The 23,939-nt window shown below is 48.6% G+C and overlaps 1 protein-coding gene across 1 annotated transcript in view; it reads left to right on the top strand.

Annotated features, from left to right (window-relative positions):
• SUSD2 (sushi domain containing 2) overlaps window positions 1-23,939 on the top strand; it is a 71,355-nt gene that overhangs the window by 44,515 nt on the left and 2,901 nt on the right. The window contains exons 10-13 of the mRNA XM_060248335.1: window positions 5,478-5,639; window positions 11,646-11,894; window positions 18,427-18,699; window positions 20,792-20,974. Coding sequence (XP_060104318.1) covers window positions 5,478-5,639; window positions 11,646-11,894; window positions 18,427-18,699; window positions 20,792-20,974 — 867 coding nt within the window. The remainder of the gene's footprint in view (window positions 1-5,477; window positions 5,640-11,645; window positions 11,895-18,426; window positions 18,700-20,791; window positions 20,975-23,939) is intronic.

The raw sequence follows: 23,939 nt of genomic DNA, 5'->3' as shown, positions 1-23,939 counted from the left end.
GGAAATAGATCTTGGGGCCAGAGTGGATAGCTCAGTGAAAGAGTTAATCCAGTGTGTTGCGGTGGTTAAAAGAAGAAGAAACAACAAACTAGTGATGATTAGGAAAGGGGCTGAGTATAAAACAGCCAATGAGGAGTGGCTAAGGGACTTGTGAATGTTCAGTCTGGAGAAAAGGAGGAAGAGGGGGGGGTCATGATTGCTCTCTTTAAGTATTTGAAGAGCTGTTCTTAGAAGAAGGCAGATGTCAGGTTCTCTGCAGTTCTCAACTCAGCCTTTTTTAATTTGAATCAAATAAGGAGTTTATTGAAGAAGCACATGTTTATAGCAAGACATTTCTTGTTAGAACTGACCTCATAGGGTAGGGCCAGATACTTATAGACTAGGCAAGGCAGTTAATGACATAAGCAATCCAAAGTGTAAAAAAGCAGCGGCAAAGCATTTTAAATAGATGTGCCCAATTCCTCCCCCCCACCCCACACACACAGTTGTTGTGTCTTTTCTTTGGAAATGAAACTCCAAACTGTTTTTTCAGCAGTTCTGATAAGTGCCTGTTCCCCAAGGTCACAGAAAAGGGAGGCTGCAGCTCAGAGAGCCAGTTTGGTGTAGTGGTTAAGTGTGTGGACTTTTATCTGGGAGAACTGGGTTTGATTCCCCCCTCCTCCACTTGCAGCTGCTGGAATGGCCTTGGGTCAGCCATAGCTCTAATAGAGAGCCAGTTTGGTGTAGTGTTTAAGTGCACGGACTCTTATATGGGAGAACCGGGTTTGATTCCCCCACTCCTCCACTTGCAGCTGCTGGAATGGCCTTGGGTCAGCCAGAGCTCTGGGCAGAGGTTGTCCTTGAAAGGGAAGCTGCTGTGAGAGCCCTCTCAGCCCCACCCACCTCACAGGGTGTCTGTTGTGGGGGAGGAAGGTAAAGGAGATTGTGAGCCATTCTGAGATTCGGAGTGGAGGGCAGGATATAAATCCAACATCATCATCATCACTTGTGAATCTGCTGTGTGCTCCATTCCATTCTAAGATTGAGCAAAGCAAGGCAAAGCACAATCCTAACTGGTCAACAAGATGCATTAGAAAAGGCAAAATCATATTACATATTCCAAGATCAACATTGGAGATCAGCTGACATAACATCGATCATTGGCAAGAAATCCTTTATTGACAGCAGCGAGTTGCTCCTGTTGCCACTAGGCAAACTTGGTGATTTCCTGGGACACCGGCCTTCTGAAGGCACCAAACTGGGTGCCCTTTTTGTGACTTGGTGAGGTGACATTATTAGAGCACCGCGGGAGCGGGGGGGAGAGTGCCAGACAGCCTAGGGCCGATCCTGGTTGTCAAGAGAGACTCAAATGATGGGTTTAAATTAACGGCAGCTTTAAAAGGGGATGAGATAGGTCCAGGGTGGATAGAGTGGCTAGTAGCCATGATGACTGAGGCAAACCTCCACATTCATAAGAGAAGCCCTGTTGGATCAGGCCAGTGGCCCATCGAGTCCAACACTCTGTGTCACATAAGAACATAAGAGAAGCCCTGTTGGATCAGGCCAATGGCCCATCCAGTCCAACACTCTGTGTCACGTAAGAACATAAGAGAAGCCCTGTTGGATCAGGCCAATGGCCCCTCCAGTCCAACACTCTGTCTCACATAAGAACATAAGAGAAGCCATGTTGGATCAGGCCAGTGGCCCCTCCAGTCCAACACTCTGTGTCACATAAGAACATAAGAGAAGCCATGTTGAATCAGGCGAGTGGCCCATCCAGTCCAACACTCTGTGTCACATAAGAACATAAGAGAAGCCCTGTTGGATCAGTCCAGTGGCCCCTCCAGTCCAACACTCTGTGTCACATAAGAACATAAGAGAAGCCCTGTTGGATCAGGCCAATGGCCCCTCCAGTCCAACACTCTGTGTCACATAAGAGAAGCCCTGTTGGATCAGGCCAGTGGCCCCTCCAGTCCAACACTCTGTGTCACATAAGAACATAAGAGAAGCCCTGTTGGATCAGGCCAATGGCCCATCCAGTCCAACACTCTGTGTCACATAAGAACATAAGAGAAGCCATGCTGGATCAGGCCAATGGCCCATCCAGTCCAACACTCTGTGTCACATAAGAACATAAGAGAAGCCCTGTTGGATCAGGCCAGTGGCCCCTCCAGTCCAACACTCTGTGTCACATAAGAACATAAGAGAAGCCCTGTTGGATCAGGCCAATGGCCCATCGAGTCCAACACTCTGTGTCACATAAGAACATAAGAGAAGCCATGCTGGATCAGGCCTGTGGCTCCTCCAGTCCAACATTCTGTGTCACATAAGAGAAGCCCTGTTGGACCAGGCCAATGGCCCCTCCAGTCCAACACTCTGTGTCACATAAGAACATAAGAGAAGCCCTGTTGGATCAGGCCAATGGCCCATCGAGTCCAACACTCTGTGTCACATAAGAACATAAGAGAAGCCCTGTTGGATCAGGCCAATGGCCCATCGAGTCCAACACTCTGTGTCACATAAGAACATAAGAGAAGCCATGCTGGATCAGGCCAATGGCCCATCCAGTCCAACACTCTGTGTCACATAAGAACAGAAGAGAAGCCCTGTTGGATCAGGCGAATGGCCCATCCAGTCCAACACTCTGTGTCACATAAGAACAGAAGAGAAGCCCTGTTGGATCAGGCCAATGGCCCATCCAGTCCAACACTCTGTGTCACATAAGAACAGAAGAGAAGCCCTGTTGGATCAGGCCAATGGCCCATCCAGTCCAACACTCTGTGTCACATAAGAACAGAAGAGAAGCCCTGTTGGATCAGGCCAATGGCCCATCCAGTCCAACACTCTGTGTCACATAAGAACATAAGAGAAGCCCTGTTGGATCCGGCCAGTGGCCCCTCCAGTCCAACATTCTGTGCCACATAAGAACATAAGAGAAGCCCTGATGGAGCAGGCTAATGGCCCATCGAGTCCAACACTCTGTGTCACATAAGAACATAAGAGAAGCCATGCTGGATCAGGCCAGTGGCCCCTCCAGTCCAACATTCTGTGCCACATAAGAACATAAGAGAAGCCCTGATGGATCAGGCCAATGGCCCATCGAGTCCAACACTCTGTGTCACATAAGAACATAAGAGAAGCCATGCTGGATCAGGCCAGTGGCCCCTCCAGTCCAACACTCTGTGTCACATAAGGACATAAGAGAAGCCCTGTTAGATCAGGCCAATGGCCCCTCCTGTCCAACACTCTGTGTCACATAAGAACATAAGAGAAGCCCTGTTGGATCAGGCCAATGGCCCATCGAGTCCAACACTCTGTGTCACATAAGAACAGAAGAGAAGCCCTGTTGGATCAGGCCAATGGCCCATCCAGACCAACACTCTGTGTCACATAAGAACGGAAGGGAAGCCCTGTTGGATCAGGTCAATGGCCCATCCAGTCCAACACTCTGTGTCACATAAGAACAGAAGAGAAGCCCTGTTGGATCAGGCCAATGGCCCATCCAGTCCAACACTCTGTGTCACATAAGAACAGAAGAGAAGCCCTGTTGGATCAGGCCAATGGCCCATCCAGTCCAACACTCTGTGTCACATAAGAACATAAGAGAAGCCATGCTGGATCAGGCCAATGGCCCATCCAGTCCAACACTCTGTGTCACATAAGAACAGAAGAGAAGCCCTGTTGGATCAGGCCAATGGCCCATCCAGTCCAACACTCTGTGTCACATAAGAACAGAAGAGAAGCCCTGTTGGATCAGGCCAATGGCCCATCCAGTCCAACACTGTGTCACATAAGAACAGAAGAGAAGCCCTGTTGGATCAGGCCAATGGCCCATCCAGTCCAACACTGTGTCACACAGTGGCAAGAAGAAAACACAGGTTCCATCAGGAAGTCTATCAGTGGGGCCAGGACACTAGAAGCCCTCCCACTGTGCCCCCCCCAGCACCAAGAATACAGAGCATCCCTGCCCCAGACAGAGAGTTCCATCAATATCCTGTGGCTAATAGCCACTGATGGACCTCTGCTCCAGACGTTTATCAGAAATGCTGCAGGGGGGTGTCTCCTCTTTTTATGGGTGGGATAAGCAGAGGCAAGACCTAGGCAGAGCTCATATATATACACACATACATACATACATACACACAATTAAACTAACACACACACACACACACGAGCACCAGAAAACGGGGTTTAGAAGAGTGGATGGGGGAAGTGATTTGTGGGGTGAAGAGATCATATTTGCCTGTCCTGGAAGGTTCAGGTCCCTGGAGAAGAGCAGCAGAGCAGCCAGCGCTCTATTGTGGAGGGTCCCCAAACAGAGTTTGGGAGTCGAAGTCTGAAGGCACCAAGACTAGACACACCAAGCATGTCCAGAGAGCCTCCTTAAGTAGGCAAAAACATACCCTGAGGCATGCTCCTTGGAACAATGTATGGACAGTGCAGTGCAGTTCTCCTGAACAGGTCTTTTTTTGTAGGAGGAACTCCTTTGCATATTAGGGCACACACCCCTAATGCAGCCAATTCTCCAAGATCTTAGGCTCTTAGTAGAGGGCCTACTGTAAGCTCCAGGAGGATTGGTTACATCAGGGGTGTGTGACCTAATATGCAAAGGAGTTCCTGCTACAAAAGAAGTCCTACTCCTGAATAGTCTTCATTTTCTCATCCCCCAGCAGTTGCGATGCCAGTAAATGAAAGTGAACACACACTCACAAAGCAGCCAAAATAAACATAGTTTGCAAGCACACACTTTTGTGATCTTACTGGAGCTTTACTCACAGGAGCTGCTCTATTTCCACCAACTTCTTCAGACTAACACATGCAAATAAAAAGAGAGAGAGGTGGAGTTTCCTCCATCCCATAAACAGGTCCTATACAAAGCAAGCACAGACTGCTCTCTCTCTCTCTCTCTCACTGGCTCTGGTACCTATAAAAAGACATCTGAAACAAAAGCAGAACAAGGCTGTGCTATCATTCATACATGGCTCTGCTGCTGGCCCCTCCAATGCAGTTTTCATTTCCTGCTCAAATTTAAAGGCATACCCACATTCCAAAACCATAAGGAGTTTGCTAACCTGCAAAGATCTAAAGGCACATCCTGGCTGTTGGGGCAGGGCTCCCCCCTCCCGGCCAGCTGACTGGGGGCGGAGTGGAGCTTGCAAAATGGAGATTCCCTGCTGGTACCTGGGATTGGGAAGCCTAAGTGCCCAGTGTTATTGAGAGTTGCTCGTCGTGCTGCAGTGTAGCCTGGCTATGCCCTCCACAAAGCACAAGCACATCAAGGCTGCTGGATACAGACTTTGTTCAGCAAACACTTCAGCATTCTGGGTTTGAATATGTTGGTACTGATTTCCAATGAATTTGGCCTTTGGTATTCTATGTTGTTGTCTATATGATCATTAATACAATTTTGTTACTATTCCATTATCTTTGGTTTAGGAAGTTGAGACATATCCCCAGGGACTTGGTGTGCTATGCTGATTTTTGTAAATGTCTTGTAGGAACGGAGGCAAAGGCAACGGGCTTCTCTGCTATCGCTATGCAGGAGAACAGCTCTGATGTGGTTGAGATGCGCCTTCTGGAACATCCCTCGAGCACCTTGGAGGTGCTGTTGAATCACCGGGCTCTCAACTTCTCTGAGCAAACGTGGATGGACCTGAAAGGTAGGGCAATTAAAAGGCTGCAGCAGCAAATCCATAAGCAAAACCTACAGAAGCAAAAGAGAGGCAGTGCAATAATTTTAAATCTAGCAAATCTAACTGTAGGGCTTTGGCATGAAAAAACTCACATCTAATCCCTTCTGGACCACCATGTAGCTCTCTGAATAGATATGGGCAAATACCATCTCTTGGGGGAAATAAACAAAACAGGGACGTTGGAGCAAACTATGATACAAATGTCTGGAATTAAGTTCTCAGCCTTCAGTGCATCACCATTGGTACAGTGCGCAGGATAGGTAAGGGATCTTGGGGGTGATGCTGGAGTCCTCAATTACCATGGTGGCCCAAGTCACTTAGATTGCCAGATCAGTGTTTTATCATCTTCAGCAGATCAGGCAACTGGTTCCCTATCTGGCACCCATGACCTGGCTACAGTGATCTATGCTATGGTCACTTCCAGGCTGGATTACTGTAATGAGCTCTATGCAGGGCTGCCCTTGAGCCTGATCTGGAAATTGCAGCAGCACACTGCTGCTGGTGATGCCTACGTGGGTGTACATCCAGCAGTGTTGCTCCACCTGCTCTGGCTGCTGATCGAATACCAGAGCAGGTTCAAGGTTACGTTTTTGACCTTTAAAGCCCTGTGTGACCTGGAATCGTCATACCTGTGGGACTGCCTCACTCCACAGGAGCCCTTTCTGACCAGCACCTGCTGGTGGCCCCAGCCTGAGGGACTTCTGCTTAGCCTCAAGAAGGCTCTCACCCCGGCATGGTGGAACAGCCTCCCCCTTGAGATCTGGGCTCCACAAGCCTTAGTACAGTTCCACAGGGCCTGTAAAATGGAGCTGTTCCACCAGGCTTTGGGTTGAGGGGGTGGACATTCAACCATTCTGGCCTCCCCTGTCTATATTTATTTGATTTATATCCCACCCTCCCCACCAAAGGCAGGCTCAGGGCGGCACCTTTCCCAGCATCTTGCTGCTTTTGGACATTATCTGGACTCTGGGGTCTCTGGGGTCTCTATTCTTGCCTGACATGAGGCATGCCTTTTTCTGCTATCATTCAGTTACTGTTTTAATGTTGATAGTTTAATGCTGTAAGCTGCCCTGGGCTCATTTTGGGGATAGGGCACGGTGAAAGAAAGAAAGAAAGAAAGAAAGAAAGAAAGAAAGAAAGAAAGAAAGAAAGAAAGAAAGAAAGAAAGAAAGAAAGAAAGAAAGAAAGAAAGAAAGAAAGAAAGAAAGAAAGAAAGAAAGAAAGAAAGAAAGAAAGAAAGAAAGAAAGAAAGAAAGAAAGAACAGAGTGAATGGGCTGCAGGAGTGCAGATGAAAGATGATGTGCACAAACAACTGAACGATGGTGAACAAGAGGCAGGATTTGAACAGAATTGCACCTGATAAGTCCATAGGAATCAGTGTGTCGGACAGCACTGGAAATGTATTTTTAAAATTTATTTATTTTGAAATGTATATGTTGCCTTTCCAGAAAACCAGCTTCTGAATAAATATGCCTGGGTTGTTGTTTTTTTATGGGGAGGGGAGAAAGATATAGGCTGCCTTTCGGTCCCAGTGTACTTTCAAAGCACATGTGGAGTCTAAAGGCCAGGACAGCAGTTGTTTGGGAGGCGGTAACAGGGGCGTGTTGCTCCCCCATCAGTCCACCCACAGTGTGAAAGAAAGACCAGCCCAGGCTAGGCTGTGCCTGAAGCAGAGAGTGGGCCCAGATCCTGCTTGAGCCCCCAGTTGTCTAAAAGGTAAGGATGGGCATGAACCAAACCACAAAGCAAAATTTGTCATGAATTTTGTCCCATTCATGGTTTGTAAAGTTTGTGATGAACTTCCATACACTTTTAAAGCTGTTCATGGCTGTTCATAGATTGAGCAAGGTGCAGGGGTTTTAAAGGGCCCTTTACACCCCTGCTTTCTGGTGGAGAGTGGCCTGCTTCCTGGCTTCTCAGCTGTTTTGGGCTGTTTTGTGCAGTCCCCATTTAAAGGTGCTTTCTTTGTATTTCTCCCATGGGATCCAGGGAACTGGGCAAAGGAAGCTCTGGCTCTTTCCTTCCTTCCCCAGGGGACCAGGAGGGGGAGGAACCTCAGCCAATAGGAGGAAGAGAGGCTTGGCTCAGTAGCTGTGCTGTACAATTGAGAGAACCTGGCAAAGCAAGCAATTCCTCCCCCCTTCCTCCCCAAGGGAGGAGCTTCAGCCAATGGAGAAAATAGAGGCTTTGCTCTGTAGCTTCTGTGCAATTCAGCAAGCCTTGCAAAGGAAGCCGTTATGCAGAAGGAAGCAGATGACACCCAGTTGCTCAGGGGCCTGATTCAGCCCCTGAACTGCAATAAGGTAAGTAGACTTTCCAGAAGGAGAGCTACATAAACACAAAAAGATTTAAAGGGGGGACTGTATATTTAAAAAGCTATCATGAAGGTAGAATGCCATCAGGGGGTGGGGGCTTTCCAGTGTTTTGCACTGTGTGTCACATGTATGACTATCAGCCCATTGAACAGAATTCTTGGGTGTGTGCTCGATGCAAGGAGCTCCTGGTCCTCAGAGAACGAGTTTGAACCCTTGAGGCCAAGGTGGCTAACCTGGAGAAGCAGAGACAGTCAGTTAAGCACTCAGAGAAGACTCTCAGGGACGTGTTAGATGAACCCCACTCTGAACATGGCAGTCCCGTTGCTGCCAGGGAGCATGAGGGTCAAGAGGGAACAGAGCACCATGCTGAGGATAAGGGGAATGCGCCCTCAGAAGGGCCCTCTTCTTCAGTTGGTGAGCAGGTATCCTTTCACACCAAGGAACCATCCCTGGGCAGGGAGGGAAGCGGGGGTCTTGGTAGTTGGTGATTTGATCCTTAGGCAGGTAGACAGCTGGGTGGCAAAACCACGTACTGATCATATGATGACTTGTCTGCCTGGTGCGGAGGTAGCGGACATTACGCATGTTGTTGATAGGCTGACACACAGTGCTGGGGAGGAGCCAGTGGTCATGGTGCATGTTGGCACCAATGATGTGGGGAAATGCAGTCATGAGGTCCTGGAGGAAAAATTTAGGCTGCTAGACAGCAGACTCAAGGCCAGGACCTCCAAGGTAGCCTTCTCAGAAGTGCTACCTGTTCCATGCACAGGGCTGGAGAGACAGGCACAAATTAGAAGTCTCAATGTGTGGATGAGACAATGGTGCAGGGAGGAAGGGTTTAAGTTTGTTAGGCACTGGGATGCTTTTTGGAACAAGCGGGAGCTGTACAAAAGAGACGGTCTCCACTTGTCCCCAGAAGGAACCAGGCTGCTGGCGCTTAAAATCAAAAAGGTGGCAGAGCAGTTTTTAAACTGAATCTTGGGGGAAAGCCAACAGGAGATAAAATGTCTCAAAGGGTTAGCTGTTACTTTTCTACTAGGCAATGGATTTGAGTTGTCCACTGAGATGGTGACAAACAGTATGGACTTTCTGCCAAAGTCTCGAGGCAGCAGGAGGGAGGTTGCGGACCTAATTTGCCTGGGAAATTATAGATGTTTATATACAAATTCTAGAAGTGTCAAAGGTAAAATCGGGGAGTTGGAATGCTTAGTGTTGGGGGGAAACAGACATTTTGGGAATTTCAGAAACTTGGTGGAATGAGGAGAATCAGTGGGACAGCTATTAACCTATAGTTGTGTGTAATGGGATGATGGAAATAGGTTTTTGGGATGGGGAGGTTCGCATGCATATAAGCAGGGCCGTTGGTCCTGCCATACAGTTCTGTTCCTATCTCCCTATGCTGAATCACTGAACAAAGAGCTGAACTCACTATCTCTTGGGCATCCTCATGCTTTGAACCCAGTACATTTTATTCCTCATCAAAGCCTTCTTAGGAACTCGAGAGTCATGGAGTAAAAGGACAGGTCCTCTTGTGCATCAAAAACTGGCTAATTAATAGGAAACAGAGAGTGAGTATAAATCGGCAGTCTTTGCTGTGGAGGACGGTAAGCAGTGGGGTGCCGCAGGGCTCAGTACTGTGTCCTATGCTCTTTAACTTGTTCATAAATGATTTGGAGTTGGGAGTAAGCAGTTAAGTGGCCAAGTTTGCAGATGACACTAAATTGTTCAGGGTGGTGAGAACCAGAGAGGATTGTGAGGCACTCCAAAGGGATCTGTTGAGGCTGGGTGAGTGGGCATCAATGTGGCAGATAAGGTTCAATGTGGCCAAGTGCAAAGTAATGCACATTGGGGCCAAAAATCCTAGCTATAAATACAAATTGATTGGTTGTGAACCGGCAGAAACTGACCAAGACAGAGATCTTGGGGTCATGGTAGGTAACTCACTGAAAATGTCAAGACAGTGTGCGATTGCAATAAAAAAGGACAACGCCATGCTGGGAATTATTAGGAAGGGAATTGAAAACAAATCAGCCAGTATGCCCTGTATAAATTGATGGTTCTGTCTTCTTGCGAATACTATGTACAATTCTGGTCACCCCACCTCAAAAAAGATATTATACCATTGGAAAAAGTGGAGAAAAGGACAACTAGGATGATTAAAGGTTTGGAACACTTTCCCTATGAAGAAAGGTTAAAATGCTTGGGGCTCTTTAGCTTGAGAAACATCAATTGCGGGGTGACATGACAGAGGTTTAAAAGATTATGCATGGGATAGAGAAGGTAGAGAAAGTACTTTTTTCCCTTTCTCACAATACAAGAACTCATGGGCATTCAATGAAATTGCTGAGCAGTTGGATTAGAATTGATAAATGGAAGTACTTCTTCACCCAAAGTGTGATTAACATGTGGAATTCACTGCCACAGGAGGTGGCGGCTACAAGCATAGACAGCTTCAAGAGGGGAATGGATAAGCATATGGAGCAGAGGTCCATCAGTGGCTATTAGCCACAAATTATCGTTAGAACTCTCTGTCTGGGGCAGTGATGCTCTGTATTCTGGTGCTTTGGGGGGCACAGTGGAGGGGCTTCTAGCCCCACCCGTGGACCTCTTGATGGCACTTGAGGTTTTTGGCCACTGTGTGACACAGAGTGTTGAACTGGATGGGCCATTTGTGTGATCCAACATGGCTTCTCTTATGTTTTTATGTTCTTATGACCAGATAGACCTCACTGGACTGATTCAGCAGGACTCTTCTGATGACTCTTCTGAGGATCCTGTGAATTTAGGGGGCGGTATATGTGAATTTTCTGCATTGTGCAGGTGGTTGGACAAGATGGCCCTGGAGGTCCCTTCCAGCTCTATGATTCTATGTTATTATGAAGGCCTCAGCCTCTCTGCACTGTTGCTGATCCTCCAGAGGAACTGGGTGGCCACTGTGTGAGTCAGGATGCTGGACTAGATGGACCCTCGCTGGTCTGATCCAGCAGAGTTCTTCTGATGTTCTTCTCAGGGGAAGGCCTCAGCCTCTTTGCCCTGTTGCTGGCCCTCCAGAGGAACTGGCTGGCCACTGTGTGAGACAGGAGGCTGGACTAGATGGACCCTCACTGGTCTGACCCAGCAGGGCTCTTCTGATGTTCTTCTCAGGGGAAGGCCTTGGCCTCTCTGCCCTGTTGTTGGCCCTCCAGAGGAACTGGTTGGCCCTTGTGTGAGACAGGAGGCTGAACTAGATGGACCTTCACTGGTCTGACCCAGCAGGGCTCTTCTGACGTTCTTCTCAGGGGAAGGCCTCGGCCTCTGCCCTGCTGTTGGCCCTCCAGAGGAACTGGCTGGCCTCTGTGTGAGAGAGGATGCTGGACCAGATGGACCCTCACTGGACTGATCCAGCAGGGCTCTTCTGATGTCATTATAAAGGCCTCGGCCTCTCTTTCCTGTTGTTGGCTCTCCGGAGGAACTGGGTGGCTGCTGTGTGAGGCAGGATGCTGGACTAGATGAACTCTCACTGGTCTGATCCAGCAGGGCTCTCCTGATGTTTTTATGAAACAAAAAAACTCTTCAGCATCACTATCATGAAAAGAGGATGGGGGTGGTGGTTGTCAGAGTGATCTGCTTCATCATAGGCCCCACAGAGGTATTGCCCTGTCATCCTCTCTGTTACAGGTCTCTTCCTCTATGCTGTCCCTGGGACAAGTGCTACAGTGATGTTCTCCTCAGGAGTGGGAGTAGAAGTGAAAGGAACTGGACGGATGCTGAGCATCACCATTTTGCTGCCAGAGATGTTCCTGAATCATACACGAGGTCTTTTTGGCGTCATGAATGGCAATCCCCTGGATGATTTTACCCTCCGCAATGGAACCGTCCTTCCTAGCAGCAGCACCTCTGAACAGCTGTTTGCCTTTGGTGCAGACTGTGAGTGAAAACCAGGCCTGTTGATTTCCTTTTGTTCTGTGGGGAAGTGCAAAGAGACCAGTAGACAGGCACTAAGTGGGCCCCTGATATGCCAGGAGACCAGTACTGGGTTTCACCCAAACCCTCAGCCTTGAATGGAAGCAGCTGTGGTGGGCACTTCCTGTGGCAGGCTTCAGCCCTCAGGCCTGTTTCAGTTCTGTCTCTCACCCACCCTCCTTTTGCCATGTCAGAAAGTGGTTTGAGACAAGTGAGAGAGGTCACTCAAGACTGTGTAACAAAAACAACCACAAGGTTATAGTGGCCAAAATTACTGATATGTAATGTACTTCAAAAGCATCAACATTCACAGGCAGAACAGGCCATGAAGCTGTTGCCAATCGGAAGTTTGTACTGAGACAACTTGTGTCCGTTGTTAATGGAGTTTATAAGATAATACATCACATGTGCGAAGGTGGAAGAATTTTGGAGTGATCTTCGATTTGGATTTGTCTTCAATTAGTGAAATTGTCTTTACTCAAGAGAAGGAAGTAGAGTGTAGGAAGAAATTTCAAAGCAGGATACCAAGTCGCCCTCCTGTACATTGAAACTCTACGTTACATTGGACTGTCCATTGACTAGGCTTGCCAATCCCCAGGCCCCGGGGGGGGTCCTTCCACTTTCCCAGGCTATTTCCCACCCCCAGTCAGCTGGCTGGCGAGGGGGGGGAGCCCCGCCCCCAGAGGGCCATGTGCATTTCCAGCTCCGGAGGCTTCAGTCTCCGATTGAAAGGCTTCCTCTTGGAATGGGGTGTCTGTGTTACTTTGAAGAAGTTGGCAGCAACTCGTGAGTAGAGAGGCCAATCTCTTGCTTCAGTCGCCAGAAATGGGGGGAGGGGGGGAGAGGGAGGATAATGTCTGCTGAGCACTTCATTATTCCCTATGTGGAGATCAATTCTCATAGGGTATAATGGGGAATTCATCTGGAGCTTTTGGGGGCTCTGTTTTTTGAGGTAGAGGCACCAAATTTTCCGTATAGTATCTACTGCCTCTCCCCAAAGTAACCCCCAAGTTCCAAAATGATTGGACCAGGGGGTCCAATTCTATGAGCCCCAAAAGAAGGTGCCCCTATCCTTCATTATTCCTATGGAAGGAAGACATTTAAAAAGGTGTGCTGTCCCTTTAAATGTGATGGCCAGAACTCCTTTGGAGTTCAGTTATGCTTGTCACACCCTTGTTCCTGGCTCTGCCCCCAATTTCTCCTGGCTCCACCCCCAAAGTATCCTGGCTCTACCCCCAAAGTCCCCAGATATTTCTTGAATTGGACTTGGCAACCCTACCATTGACTCTTGTATCATTGCATATTAATGCTTTAGAGTTCTCTTTTGCCTTGAATGTTGGTGCTTTCGAAGTATATCACATATTAGTAATTTTGGTCGCTATAACCTTTTGTTTATTTTTGTTACACATGTCAGAAAGTAGGCCTGCCCAGGAATTCCCAGAATGCCTCAGTCCAGTTTCCACATGCAACAGCTGAAATGCCTGATCTCAACAGTTTTGTTATTCTGGCAAACAGCAGTGGAAACGGTCTCCTTGGAGCATCTGCTCCCCAGTGAACAGAGAATGCTTCTCCACCCCCAACCTTTTGTCCCCTTTCTTTCCTGCAAAAATTGTTGCACATGCAAAATTTAGACATCTGGGGATTAGGGTTGCCAAGTCCAATTCAAGAAAGATCTGGGGACTTTGGGGGTGGAGCCAGGAGACTTTGGGGATGGAGCCAGGAGCAAGGGCATGACAAGCAGGGGAGTTCTGGCCATCACATTGAAAGGGAGCTTATGTGGCTGAAATGTCATTTTAACCCACAAGGCCAGCTTCCTCTGATTTTCCAGGATGATTTTCACACACCTTTTTAAATGCCTCCCTTCTATAGGAAATAATGGATAGGGGAACCTTCTTTTGGGGCTCATAGAATTGAACCCCCTGGTCATCATCATAGTTTATTACAGTCTCAAGACCAGGATACAGTATAAATGTAATATGGAGAAGTAAAAACAGACATAATATACAAGGTATATTATGAAATATATATATGAAATATATTATGAAATATTATATACGAAAGCTTGTGTTCTGAATAAAACTAAGTTGGTCTTAAAGGTGCAATTGACTCCTATTTTGTTCTACTAGTTCAGACCAACACGGCTGCCTATTTGGATCTGTATACAAAGTAAAGATCTAAGAACCTTTAAAATGCAAATCCCACAGTCTAAGAATTGATGCACAGAACTCAGCGACTGTATATGTAATCTCTGGATTGTTATCTGATAAAGTCTTGCTTTGTTTGTATTCATATAATCAGGTGTCCTATCAACTAATGGAGTAATGATTGTAAAATGAGCCTCCCTATACATATGCTGTACAGATTCAAGCTCGCTTGAGAGGCACGAACATAGCCTTTCAGAGTAAGGGGTTTTATTGCACCTACCTTGCATAACTGCAGATGGAAGGGCAGAAATCTAGCTAAAGCAAATGCCCTTCTAAGATTTCTTCTTTCCACTGAAGTCAGATATGATGCCGGCTCAATAGTGCTTTTGATATTTAGCAACACCCCAGGTTTTGATGCACTGGAGATGTCAGACTGTCGCTCTATATCCTCAATTCTATGCTTAATTAGCCCTTCAGCTTGTTCAAGTCCGTAAGATAAAAGTAGCTGAGGTGAAAAGCCAGTTCTATGAATTGCCAATTCTATGAAAAGCCTTGAGTCAATTGGATTGGAAATCATCCTGGAAAATCAGAGGAAGCAAGCCTTGTGGGTTAAAATGACATTTCAGCCATATATAGATGAATAAAATACAAACCCTCGCTTCAAACCTGAGATTACCAGATTCCAGTTGTATCCAAGCATTGGATACGCAGTTTGGAACTTGCAGAACAGCTCTTAAAAATTTGGACTGAACTGTTTCTTGTGGGGCAAAGCACGAGGAGGGTGCTCCTAGAAACATCCCATAGAACAGTTGTGCCAGTGATTTGGCCTTATATAACTTCAGGGCTGCAGGAACAAAGCATCTGCCATGAGTTCGAAAAAATTCAGTATGCATTTGCTGATCTTTCCCCTAGATCGGCAACGTATTTCCTTTGCTTAACCTTAGAACCAGAGGCCTGTAAAACTACCCCCAAGTATTTAAAACTGTCAACTTGTTCTATCTGATGTCCATTTACTCCTGGGTTTTGATCTGCTCCCAAAGGCTTCGATTTTGATTTTTTGGTAGTTTATTGTGAGAAGTTCATCTTCACAGAACATGCTGAACTTCCTCAGGGCTCGCCTAAGACCAACTGGGGTTCAAGATAACATCACAGCAGCAGAGATGTGCCAGTTTGCATGTTTAGGGGCATGAAGATCAGATGTATTGAGCCAACTTACCATATTGTTGATATAAAAAATAAACAAAGCTGGAGCTGGTAGACATCTCTGAAGTTTTCTATAGGGTCAGTAATTTGGCATCTGACTCTTAAGAAAGTATGATCATACAGGGCCTGTAATAGAAACAAACGTCTTTTGTCAATATTTGAATTTGAGAGCTTATTCCAGAGCCGGGGTCTAGAAACTGAGTCAAAGGCAGATTTAAGATCAACAAAGGCAGCATATAACAATGTTGCTCTTCTGGCTGAACATTTCTCAATGAGGTGCTGTAGTGTAAGACAGTGAGACCCCCGATCCAATCTTTTTGAAACCTGGAGGGTATTTTGGGAGAGGCACTGGATGCTATATTGAAAATTTGGTGCCTCTACCCCTCCAGAGTCTCAGATACTCACAGATCAATTCTCCATTATTTCCTATGGGAATAATAGAGTTCCTGGCAGACATTTCCCTCCCCTCCCCTCCCCTTGCTTTCTGATGACCCTGAAGTGGGGGGGAGGGCTTCCAAACTGGGGGGTCCCCTGCCCCCACCTGGGGATTGGCAACCCTACTGGGGAAGTTTTGTGTTCGTTAATCCCTGCAGACACTGACTGCACAACCTTGGCCGTGGTCACACTCACCACTAAATCCATCCCTAACCCATTGCTATTATACCCCGCAGTTTTTTTACAATGAATTTCCTGATCAGAGATCCCTCCATCCTTCAGTTATAAGCAGCGTTGGTCCCGTCGTTGGTTGATCAGAGGTCTCAATCGGACCTCATTTTTTGAGATGGCATTCCACACTCACCCAAGCGCAGTACCGTGGGATATCATGCTTGGGTGTTTTTTGTTTTTGTTTTTTAAAGGTGCTAGAAAAGGTGAGCGATCTGCCCCCCTCCCCCAATTTAAACACCCGGCCAGGGAGGGGAAGCCCAGGAGTTCTCTTTGCTGTCTCACCGCCTGGCGGGGAGACAGCAAAGGTGGGTGATTTTCCTCCCCCCTCCATTTAAACCCCCCGCCGTGGTGTTTAAATGGGGGGGAGCACGGCAACTCTCTTTGCTGTCTCTCCGGCTGGTGGGGAGACGGCAAAGGTGGGTCATCTTCCTCCCCCCCCCCATTTAAATGGGCCGGAACAGGCCAGAATGGGCATCAAACAACGTATACTGTCACAAAAAATGAACACCCCATCAGAGTGTTTAAATGGGGGGGAGCACAGGAACTCTCTTTGCCGTCTCTCCGATCTTTGCTGATCTGCCTCCCCCCCCTCCATTTAGGAAAGGTCCCCTGTGCAAGCACCAGTCATTTTCGACTCTGGGGTGACACTGCTTTCACAAAGTTTTCACGGCAGACCTTTTACGGGGTGGTTTGCCATTGCCTTCGCCCGTCATTACACTTCCCCTCCAGCAAGCTGGGTACATATTTTACCAACCTCAGAAGGTTGGAAGGCTGAGTCAACAATTGCTAGCACAATGATATCATTTGGAGTGGGCTCTCGCAGGGAAGCAGATGTGTGCTTGCGACGAGTCGGCTACAATGGAGCGTTCAAACATAGAAAGTACGCGCGGGAGTCGTCGGAAGCATTCTTATTCCGGATTTAATGTACTATCGAAAAAGTCCACATCTCAGTCGTGGCAGTTTGGGACATGAACGAGCCAACGACCATTGCCAGATGCTGATGTTTGGACAACCTCATAAAATCCGACATGCATGTGGGTTTCATCCATGCCCATCTCGTCAGTTTATGTGCGTCTGACCTCGGCCCTTGAACTAGAAGAATAATACTGCACCCCTGCACTGTTCTCATTCTGTCTGATAGGCTGCGTTGGGGCTTCTTTTTTTTACAGAAAAAGCCCAGCAGGAATTAATCTGCATATTAGGCCACACCTCCTGCCATTACCAGAAGTGACCTCACCCATTCAGTAGGCTACTTTCTGCATATTGACACAGAAGAGTATAGTGCCATCAGCTGCGTTTCATGAATGTGTGTTCTCACACAGCCCAATGAAAGACCTTGTTTTGCTCCTCCAAAACACGGCGGGGGAGAGAGAGTCACATGTGGTGGAGTGGGCAGTAGCCAGGCCTGGTGCGTGGGGTAGCTGCCTAGGGCATCGCCAGGCGCCCCCTCCCCACACGCAAGCCAGCGCCGCTCTGTCTCTTTCCCCTTCTTGAGACTCAGGCGGAGGAAAGAGGTGGCTTGGCTTTGCTCCCAGGCTGCTTCCCCTGCAGGAAAGGCAGCCCAAGAGCGAGGACGAAGCCCCACATCAGCTCTTTCCCTCGCCGGAGACTTGGGCGGAGGAAAGTGGCAGCTCGGCCCTACTCCTGGGCTGCTTCCGCTGCAGGAAAGGCAAGAGTGAGGACGAGGCCCTGTGCCCATTCTTCCGCCCACCGGAGATTCGGGCAGAGGAAAGAGACTGCACTGCGCCACCCTCTCTTCACCATTTAAAGACCCCCGGCAATCAGCTGATCGGCGGGGGTCTTTAAATTAAAGGGCGAAGGCAGATCGGCTGTTTCTGCCTGGGGCGGAAGCAGCAGAAGCAGCTCCAACTCCCCTCCTCTTTTAAAGGGAAGGGATGGAGGTGCAGGTGGGGCAGCAAAACCCCCTGTGCCATCCCTGGCAGTAGCAGGCCCAGTTTCTCCTGGGAGGGGGTGCACGTGGGCAGCTCTGCATCTCTCACTCTCTTTGCAAGCCCATTGGAGACTGGATGCGGCAGAGCACACGGTCTGGGAGCGTGTGGCTTTTCAGCCAGAACCCTGGACAAGCCAGCCAGAACTGCATTCCTGCTCAAAAAAAAGCTTTGGGTTGCTCCTCTGTCAGAGCAGATGGACCAGTTTTGGTTTATTTGTTTACTTCATTTGTTTATTGCATATTAATTTGGAAGCATGCAATAACTAACAGTTGCTGTGCCTTGCCATATATTGTTCTTATGGACTTGTAAAGGTCATCATTTGTTGTAAATGTACCTCTCCGGCCTCCTGCTCATGCTAGGATAAAGGTAGGCATATACATATATTAAATAAAGCTCAAGGGCATTCCGGTCACACTTGCGCTCCTGCAGATACGAACAGAGGCATAATCAGGAAATGGTGCCAGTTGCCCTGTCTTTGGGGGTCTCCAATGCTCCTCCCCATTTTCACCTAGTCTACTTTTCCCGTTGCAGGGGCCATTAGCAACACGACATCACTTCTGACATACGACACACAGTACTTGCTGCACGACTTTTTCCTTGGACCAAAGCACAATGTCTCCTTTGAGCCGGTGTTTTCTCCCCCTGAGGACCCAACGGACCCCCTCGCAAAGGACATGGCCTTGCTCTGCCAGTCAGACCCCTTGTGCAGGTTTGACGTCCTGACTACCAGAGACCTCGCAGTGGGAAACAGCACAAAATGGTCTCACCAGAACTACAGGAGCCTCAAAGAGAATCTGCAACCAGGTGAGAAGCCCATGACGACTACTGCAATCCTGGAAGAGTTCCAGGAGGAGGGAGACAGAGCCGTTGGGTGGGGGGTGGGGGTGGGGGTCAGCACGCACTTCAGAGGAACCTTTACCTGCTGCACAAAACAAGCTGTGCAGCCCTATAAATGTCTGGGAAAGTAACAGATAAAATCATCTTTTGGGTGACTGGGATCAGTTGGCAAGACAGTCCCAAGAACTGGGATCTCTTCCTGCTGGCCAAAGAACTACCCAAGGACCAGACTTTCAGCTGGGAAGAGGTCCCACACAGCAAGCTCTGACTGGGTCACTTGCCCTGGCAACAGAGACTGCTCTGCTCCTTGAGCCCCACGGCCTTCCCAGCAATCCCAGGGATCACACCAAAGTCCCCAGCCTGTGGCCTTCCCCCAGGACTGGCTTTGCCCACGGGGGGCTGGGGCGGCACAGCCTGTGTGCTGCATGTGGTCCAGGGCAGCTACTGAGCTGCAAGAGAATCCTCCCTCCCATGGATCCCAGCAGTGGCACAAGAGCTGCTAGGGTTGCCAAGTCCAATTAAAGAAAAATCTGGGGACTTTGGGGGCGGAGCCAGGAGACTTTGGGGGTGGAGCCAGGAGACCTTGGGGGTGGAGCCAGGAACAAGGATGTGACAAGCATAATTGAACTCCAAGGGAGTTCTGGCCATCACATTTAAAGGGACAGCTCACCTTTTTAAATGCCTTTCTTCCATAGGAAATAATTAAGGATAGGGGCACCATCTTTTGGGGCTCATAGAATTGGACCCTCTGGTCCAATCGTTTTGAAACTTGGGGGGTATTTTGGGGAGAGGCACTAGATGCTATACTAAAAATTTGGTGCCTCTACCTCAAAAAATAGCCCCCCCAGAGCCCTCAATACCCACGGATCAATTCCCTATTATTCCCTATGGGAATTGTTCTCCATAGGGAATAATAGAGTGCCTAGTAGACATTTCCCTCCCCCCCCACGCTTTCTAAAGGAAGGGGGAGGGCCTCCATACCAGGGAATTCCCCCCTCCCTGCCCCCTCCCTCTCTCACACACACAAACAAACACTTACCGCACTTGGTCTTCTTCCCTCTGCCTGCTCTGAAAACGAAAGCAAAGAAAGGGCGGGGCCGTTCTCCGAAGCCCTTCCTGTTTCCTCCTTCCTGCCCAGCCTTAAAGGGGCAGAAATTTTACAAACTGCTCAGGACTCAGGAGCTCTACACCAACATGAACGCTTCAGGTATGTTCTCCCCCCCCCCTCCACCCCCCCACCCCCCCCGCTTCCTGATTTCTGGAGACCGGGGGATGAAGCTGGGAACCCAGGAGCCTCCCGGAAAAGCGGGGGGATTGGGAAGCCTAAGAGCTGCTCCCAGTAAGGGCCCAGTCCATGAAACTCCTGAGGCCTCTGCACAGAGCACATCTACCCTCATGCCAGAGGATGTAGATTCAGATTAGCCCGGGTCAACCTTTAGCTCTCCAGCAATTGAGTAAACAGCCCTCTAGTACACTTTACGTTCCAGCTGCCCCAGCTGAAGTCCGGCCTGGCACACCCCAGCTCCAGATTGTGGGGGGGAGCTGTGCTCCACAGCACTTCGTTCTGTCTTGAGGCTCCTTCTCTTGAGAGGTGAACAAGGGATGGGCGCTTTAGAGTTTCCCCATCATCCTAAGAATTAATAATTATTGTATGGCAGTGTGTGTAGAATGGCCAGTGGACTCTACGATTGGTAGCCGGAAGTTCTAGCTCTTTTAGTGTTCTGCACCCCGAGGTGATGAGCAAGAGACATTTCAGAGGAGGTTTGCCATGACTGCCTCTGCGTCACAATGACCCTGGCATTCCTTGGGGGTCGCCCGTCCAAATACTAGGCAGGGCCGATTCTGCTTTGCTCCCAAGAACTGACAAGATCAGGCTTGCCTGGGCTCCCCAAGTCAAGGCTGGATTTCCCTCCATACCCCCACCTAGGCCAGTCATGTCGCAGGACGTGACCTTGTAGTTCTATAGCCTGTTCACCAGTTCCTGGCCACCCGGCTCTGTACAGGGCTTTCCTGCCCTTTGATTCATAAGAGCTTTCTTTCTTTCTTTCTCCTCTCTCAGTGGTTTCATGCGGCTGGCTGGAACTCCCCCCAAACGGCAGTAAAAACAGCACAAACTATTTAGCAGGCTCAGTCATCCAATTCCGGTGCACTCCTGGCCACACCCTCTCTGGATCAGCAGAAAGAGCATGCCAACACAACGGGGAGTGGTCTGGTGGCCCCGCTACTTGCTTGCCAAGCACAGGTAAGTCCCTCTTCAGAACTGCTGCCACACCATGCTGGCATCTCAGCAGAAGGTGCTCCAGGAAGGGCCATTAGCAACCCTTGGTGCCTCTAAGGAAGTCAGTGTGCTGTTTGAGTGCCAAGTACAAAAGAGGGGGGAGGGAATGGGGAAATATGCAAAACTGATCAACATTAAGTCCTCTAGGATTAGGTCAATTGGACAAATGCTGTAAATGGGGCAGGGCACAGCAGCCAGGTGCAGTGAAAGGAGAAAAGCTCCTTCCAAGTCTGGTTGTCTGAAAGGTGGGAGAGCTGGAACACACAGGAAGCGGAATCAGACCCCCCTCCCCCGCCCTCAGCCCAGGAAGGCCAGTATTGCCTGCTGCTCACACAGGCAGTGGCTTTCCAGGCCCTCAGGCAGAGTGAGCTCTTTCACATCACCCACCACCTGACCCATTTCTCTGGGAATGCTGGAAATTGAACCTGGACATTAAGAACATAAGAGAAGCCATGTTGGATCAGGCCAACGGCCCATCCAGTCCAACACTCTGTGTCACACAGTGGCAAAAAATTTTATATATACACACACACTGTGGCTAATAGCCACTGATGGACCTGTGCTCCATATTTTTATCTAAACCCCTCTTGAAGGTGGCTATACTTGTGGCTGCCACCACCTCCTGTGGCAGTGAATTCCACATGTTAATCACCCTTTGGGTGAAGAAGTACTTCCGTTTATCCATTTTAACCCGACTGCTCAGCAATTTCATTGAATGCCCAAGAGTTCTTGTATTGTGAGAAAGGGAGAAAAGTACCTCTTTCTCTACTTTCTCCATCCCATGCATTATCTTGTAAACCTCTATCATGTCACCCCGCAGTCGACGTTTCTCCAAGCTAAAGAGCCCCAAGCGTTTCAACCTTTCTCCATAGGGAAAGTGCTCCAGCCCTTTAATCATTCTAGTTGCCCTTTTCTGGACTTTCTCCAATGCTATAATATCCTTTTTGAGGTGCGGCGACCAGAACTGCACACAGTACTCCAAATGAGACCGCACCATCGATTTATACAGGGGCATTATGATACTGGCTGATTTGTTTTCAATTCCCTTCCTAATAATTCCCAGCATGGCGTTGGCCTTTTTTATTGCAAACACACACTGTCTTGACATTTTCAGTGAGTTATCTACCACGACCCCAAGATCTCTCTCTTGGTCAGTCTCTGCCAGTTCGCACCCCGTCAACTTGTATTTGTAGCTGGGATTCTTGGCCCCAATGTGCATTACTTTGCACTTGGCCACATTGAACCGCATCTGCCACGTTGAAGCCCACTCACCCAGCCTCAACAGATCCCTTTGGAGCTCCTTTCTGGTTCTCACCACCCTGAACAATTTAGTGTCATCCGCAAACTTGGCCACTTCACTGCTCACTCCCAACTCTAAATCTAAACTTTCCGCAGACAAAGCAGACAGTCTGCCACTGAGCCACGGCCCATCCTTTTCATTCTCCACCTGTTCAGACCCCATCAGTACATATTTAAAGTGAGACTTTGTTTGGTCCAGGGCACATCTCCTTCCACTTGTCAAAACTGAACTTCATTTGCTGCAGAATTGCTCACTGGCTCTATGCACAGAGATCCTGCTGGGGTGCTTTGCAGTCCACCACCCTGAAGCAGCATTATCATCATCGAGTCTAATAGCCATTGGTCAAATCTATGAGATATAAAGCCAGAGACTGGACTTGTGAAAGGACAAGACAGACCTTTCTACAAGCCTGAAAAACAACCCAGAAAAATATGATATTTAAAAAACCCCAAAAACCTGTGGTTTTTTAAAAAGCCACCAAAATGCTAATGGAGCACCCGGAGCTTTCAGGAATGGATGCTGTCTGTGGCTGTTACTACACAACCATAATAGAAGAGGTTTCTGTCATTAAAGGCATATTTTATTATCTTAGGTAAGAGGCATTTAATGTTTGGTTTTTGCATTCTTTCATCTTAAAGAGGCTGTTGTCTTGAAAAAACCATCTGCAGATCCGGCCATATTGGCAAACTATCGGCCGGTATCAAACCTTCCCTTTTTGGGTAAGGTTATAGAGCGGGCAGTGGCAACTCAGCTACAGGGATTCCTGGAGGACACTTCCGCACTGGATCCATTCCAATCTGGCTTTCAACCAGGTCATGGGACGGAGACAGGTTTGGTCGCCCTCATAGATGACCTCATGTGACATCTGGATCGGGGCGGCTCAGCAGTGCTGTTATTATTAGATCTGTCAGCCACATTTGATACGATTGACCCTCAGCTACTGACTAGCCGCCTTACCGACGTGGGGATTTAGGGGTCCGCCTTACAGTGGTTGGCCTCCTTTCTCCAAGATCGGGGACAAAGGGTGGTGATAGGGGAGGAATCATCCCAAAGGCACCCGCTTATATGTGGTGTGCCACAGGGTGCGGTTCTGTCCCCGATGCTATTTAACATCTATATGCGCCCCGTGGCCCAGATTGTCAGGAGGTATGGGCTGGGATGTCACCAATATGCAGACGACACCCAGCTCTATCTATTGATGGGTGGTCAGTCTGACTGTACCCCAGAAAATCTAGACTGGCTCTTCAAGCCGTAGTATCTTGGCTCAGGCTGAGTCGGCTGAAGCTGAATCCAACGAAGACAGATGTTCTCTACCTGAGCCGGGTGGTCCAGGGGGAGAGATCCTTCTGCCGGCTCTTGACGGGGTGTCACTAATACCGGCCCCTAAGGTCAAGAGCTTGGGTGTGCTCCTGGAGTCCTCTCTTACAATGGAGGCCCAGGTAGCAGCCACTACTAGATCCGCCTTTTTTCATCTTCAGCGGGTGCAGCAGTTGGCCCCTTTCCTGGAGCATGACAACTTAGCAATGGTGATCCATGCCACGGTCACGTCAAGAATAGATCACTGTAATGCTCTCTACATGGGGCTACCCTTGACGCTGACTCGGAAACTACAGCTAATGCAGAACGCTG

This window comes from Heteronotia binoei, chromosome 10 (genome assembly GCF_032191835.1).
Source record: "Heteronotia binoei isolate CCM8104 ecotype False Entrance Well chromosome 10, APGP_CSIRO_Hbin_v1, whole genome shotgun sequence".
Taxonomy (NCBI): Eukaryota; Metazoa; Chordata; class Lepidosauria; order Squamata; family Gekkonidae; genus Heteronotia; species Heteronotia binoei.
The sequence above is the reverse complement of the archived record's forward strand: the minus strand, read 5'-3'. Positions and strand labels throughout refer to the sequence as shown.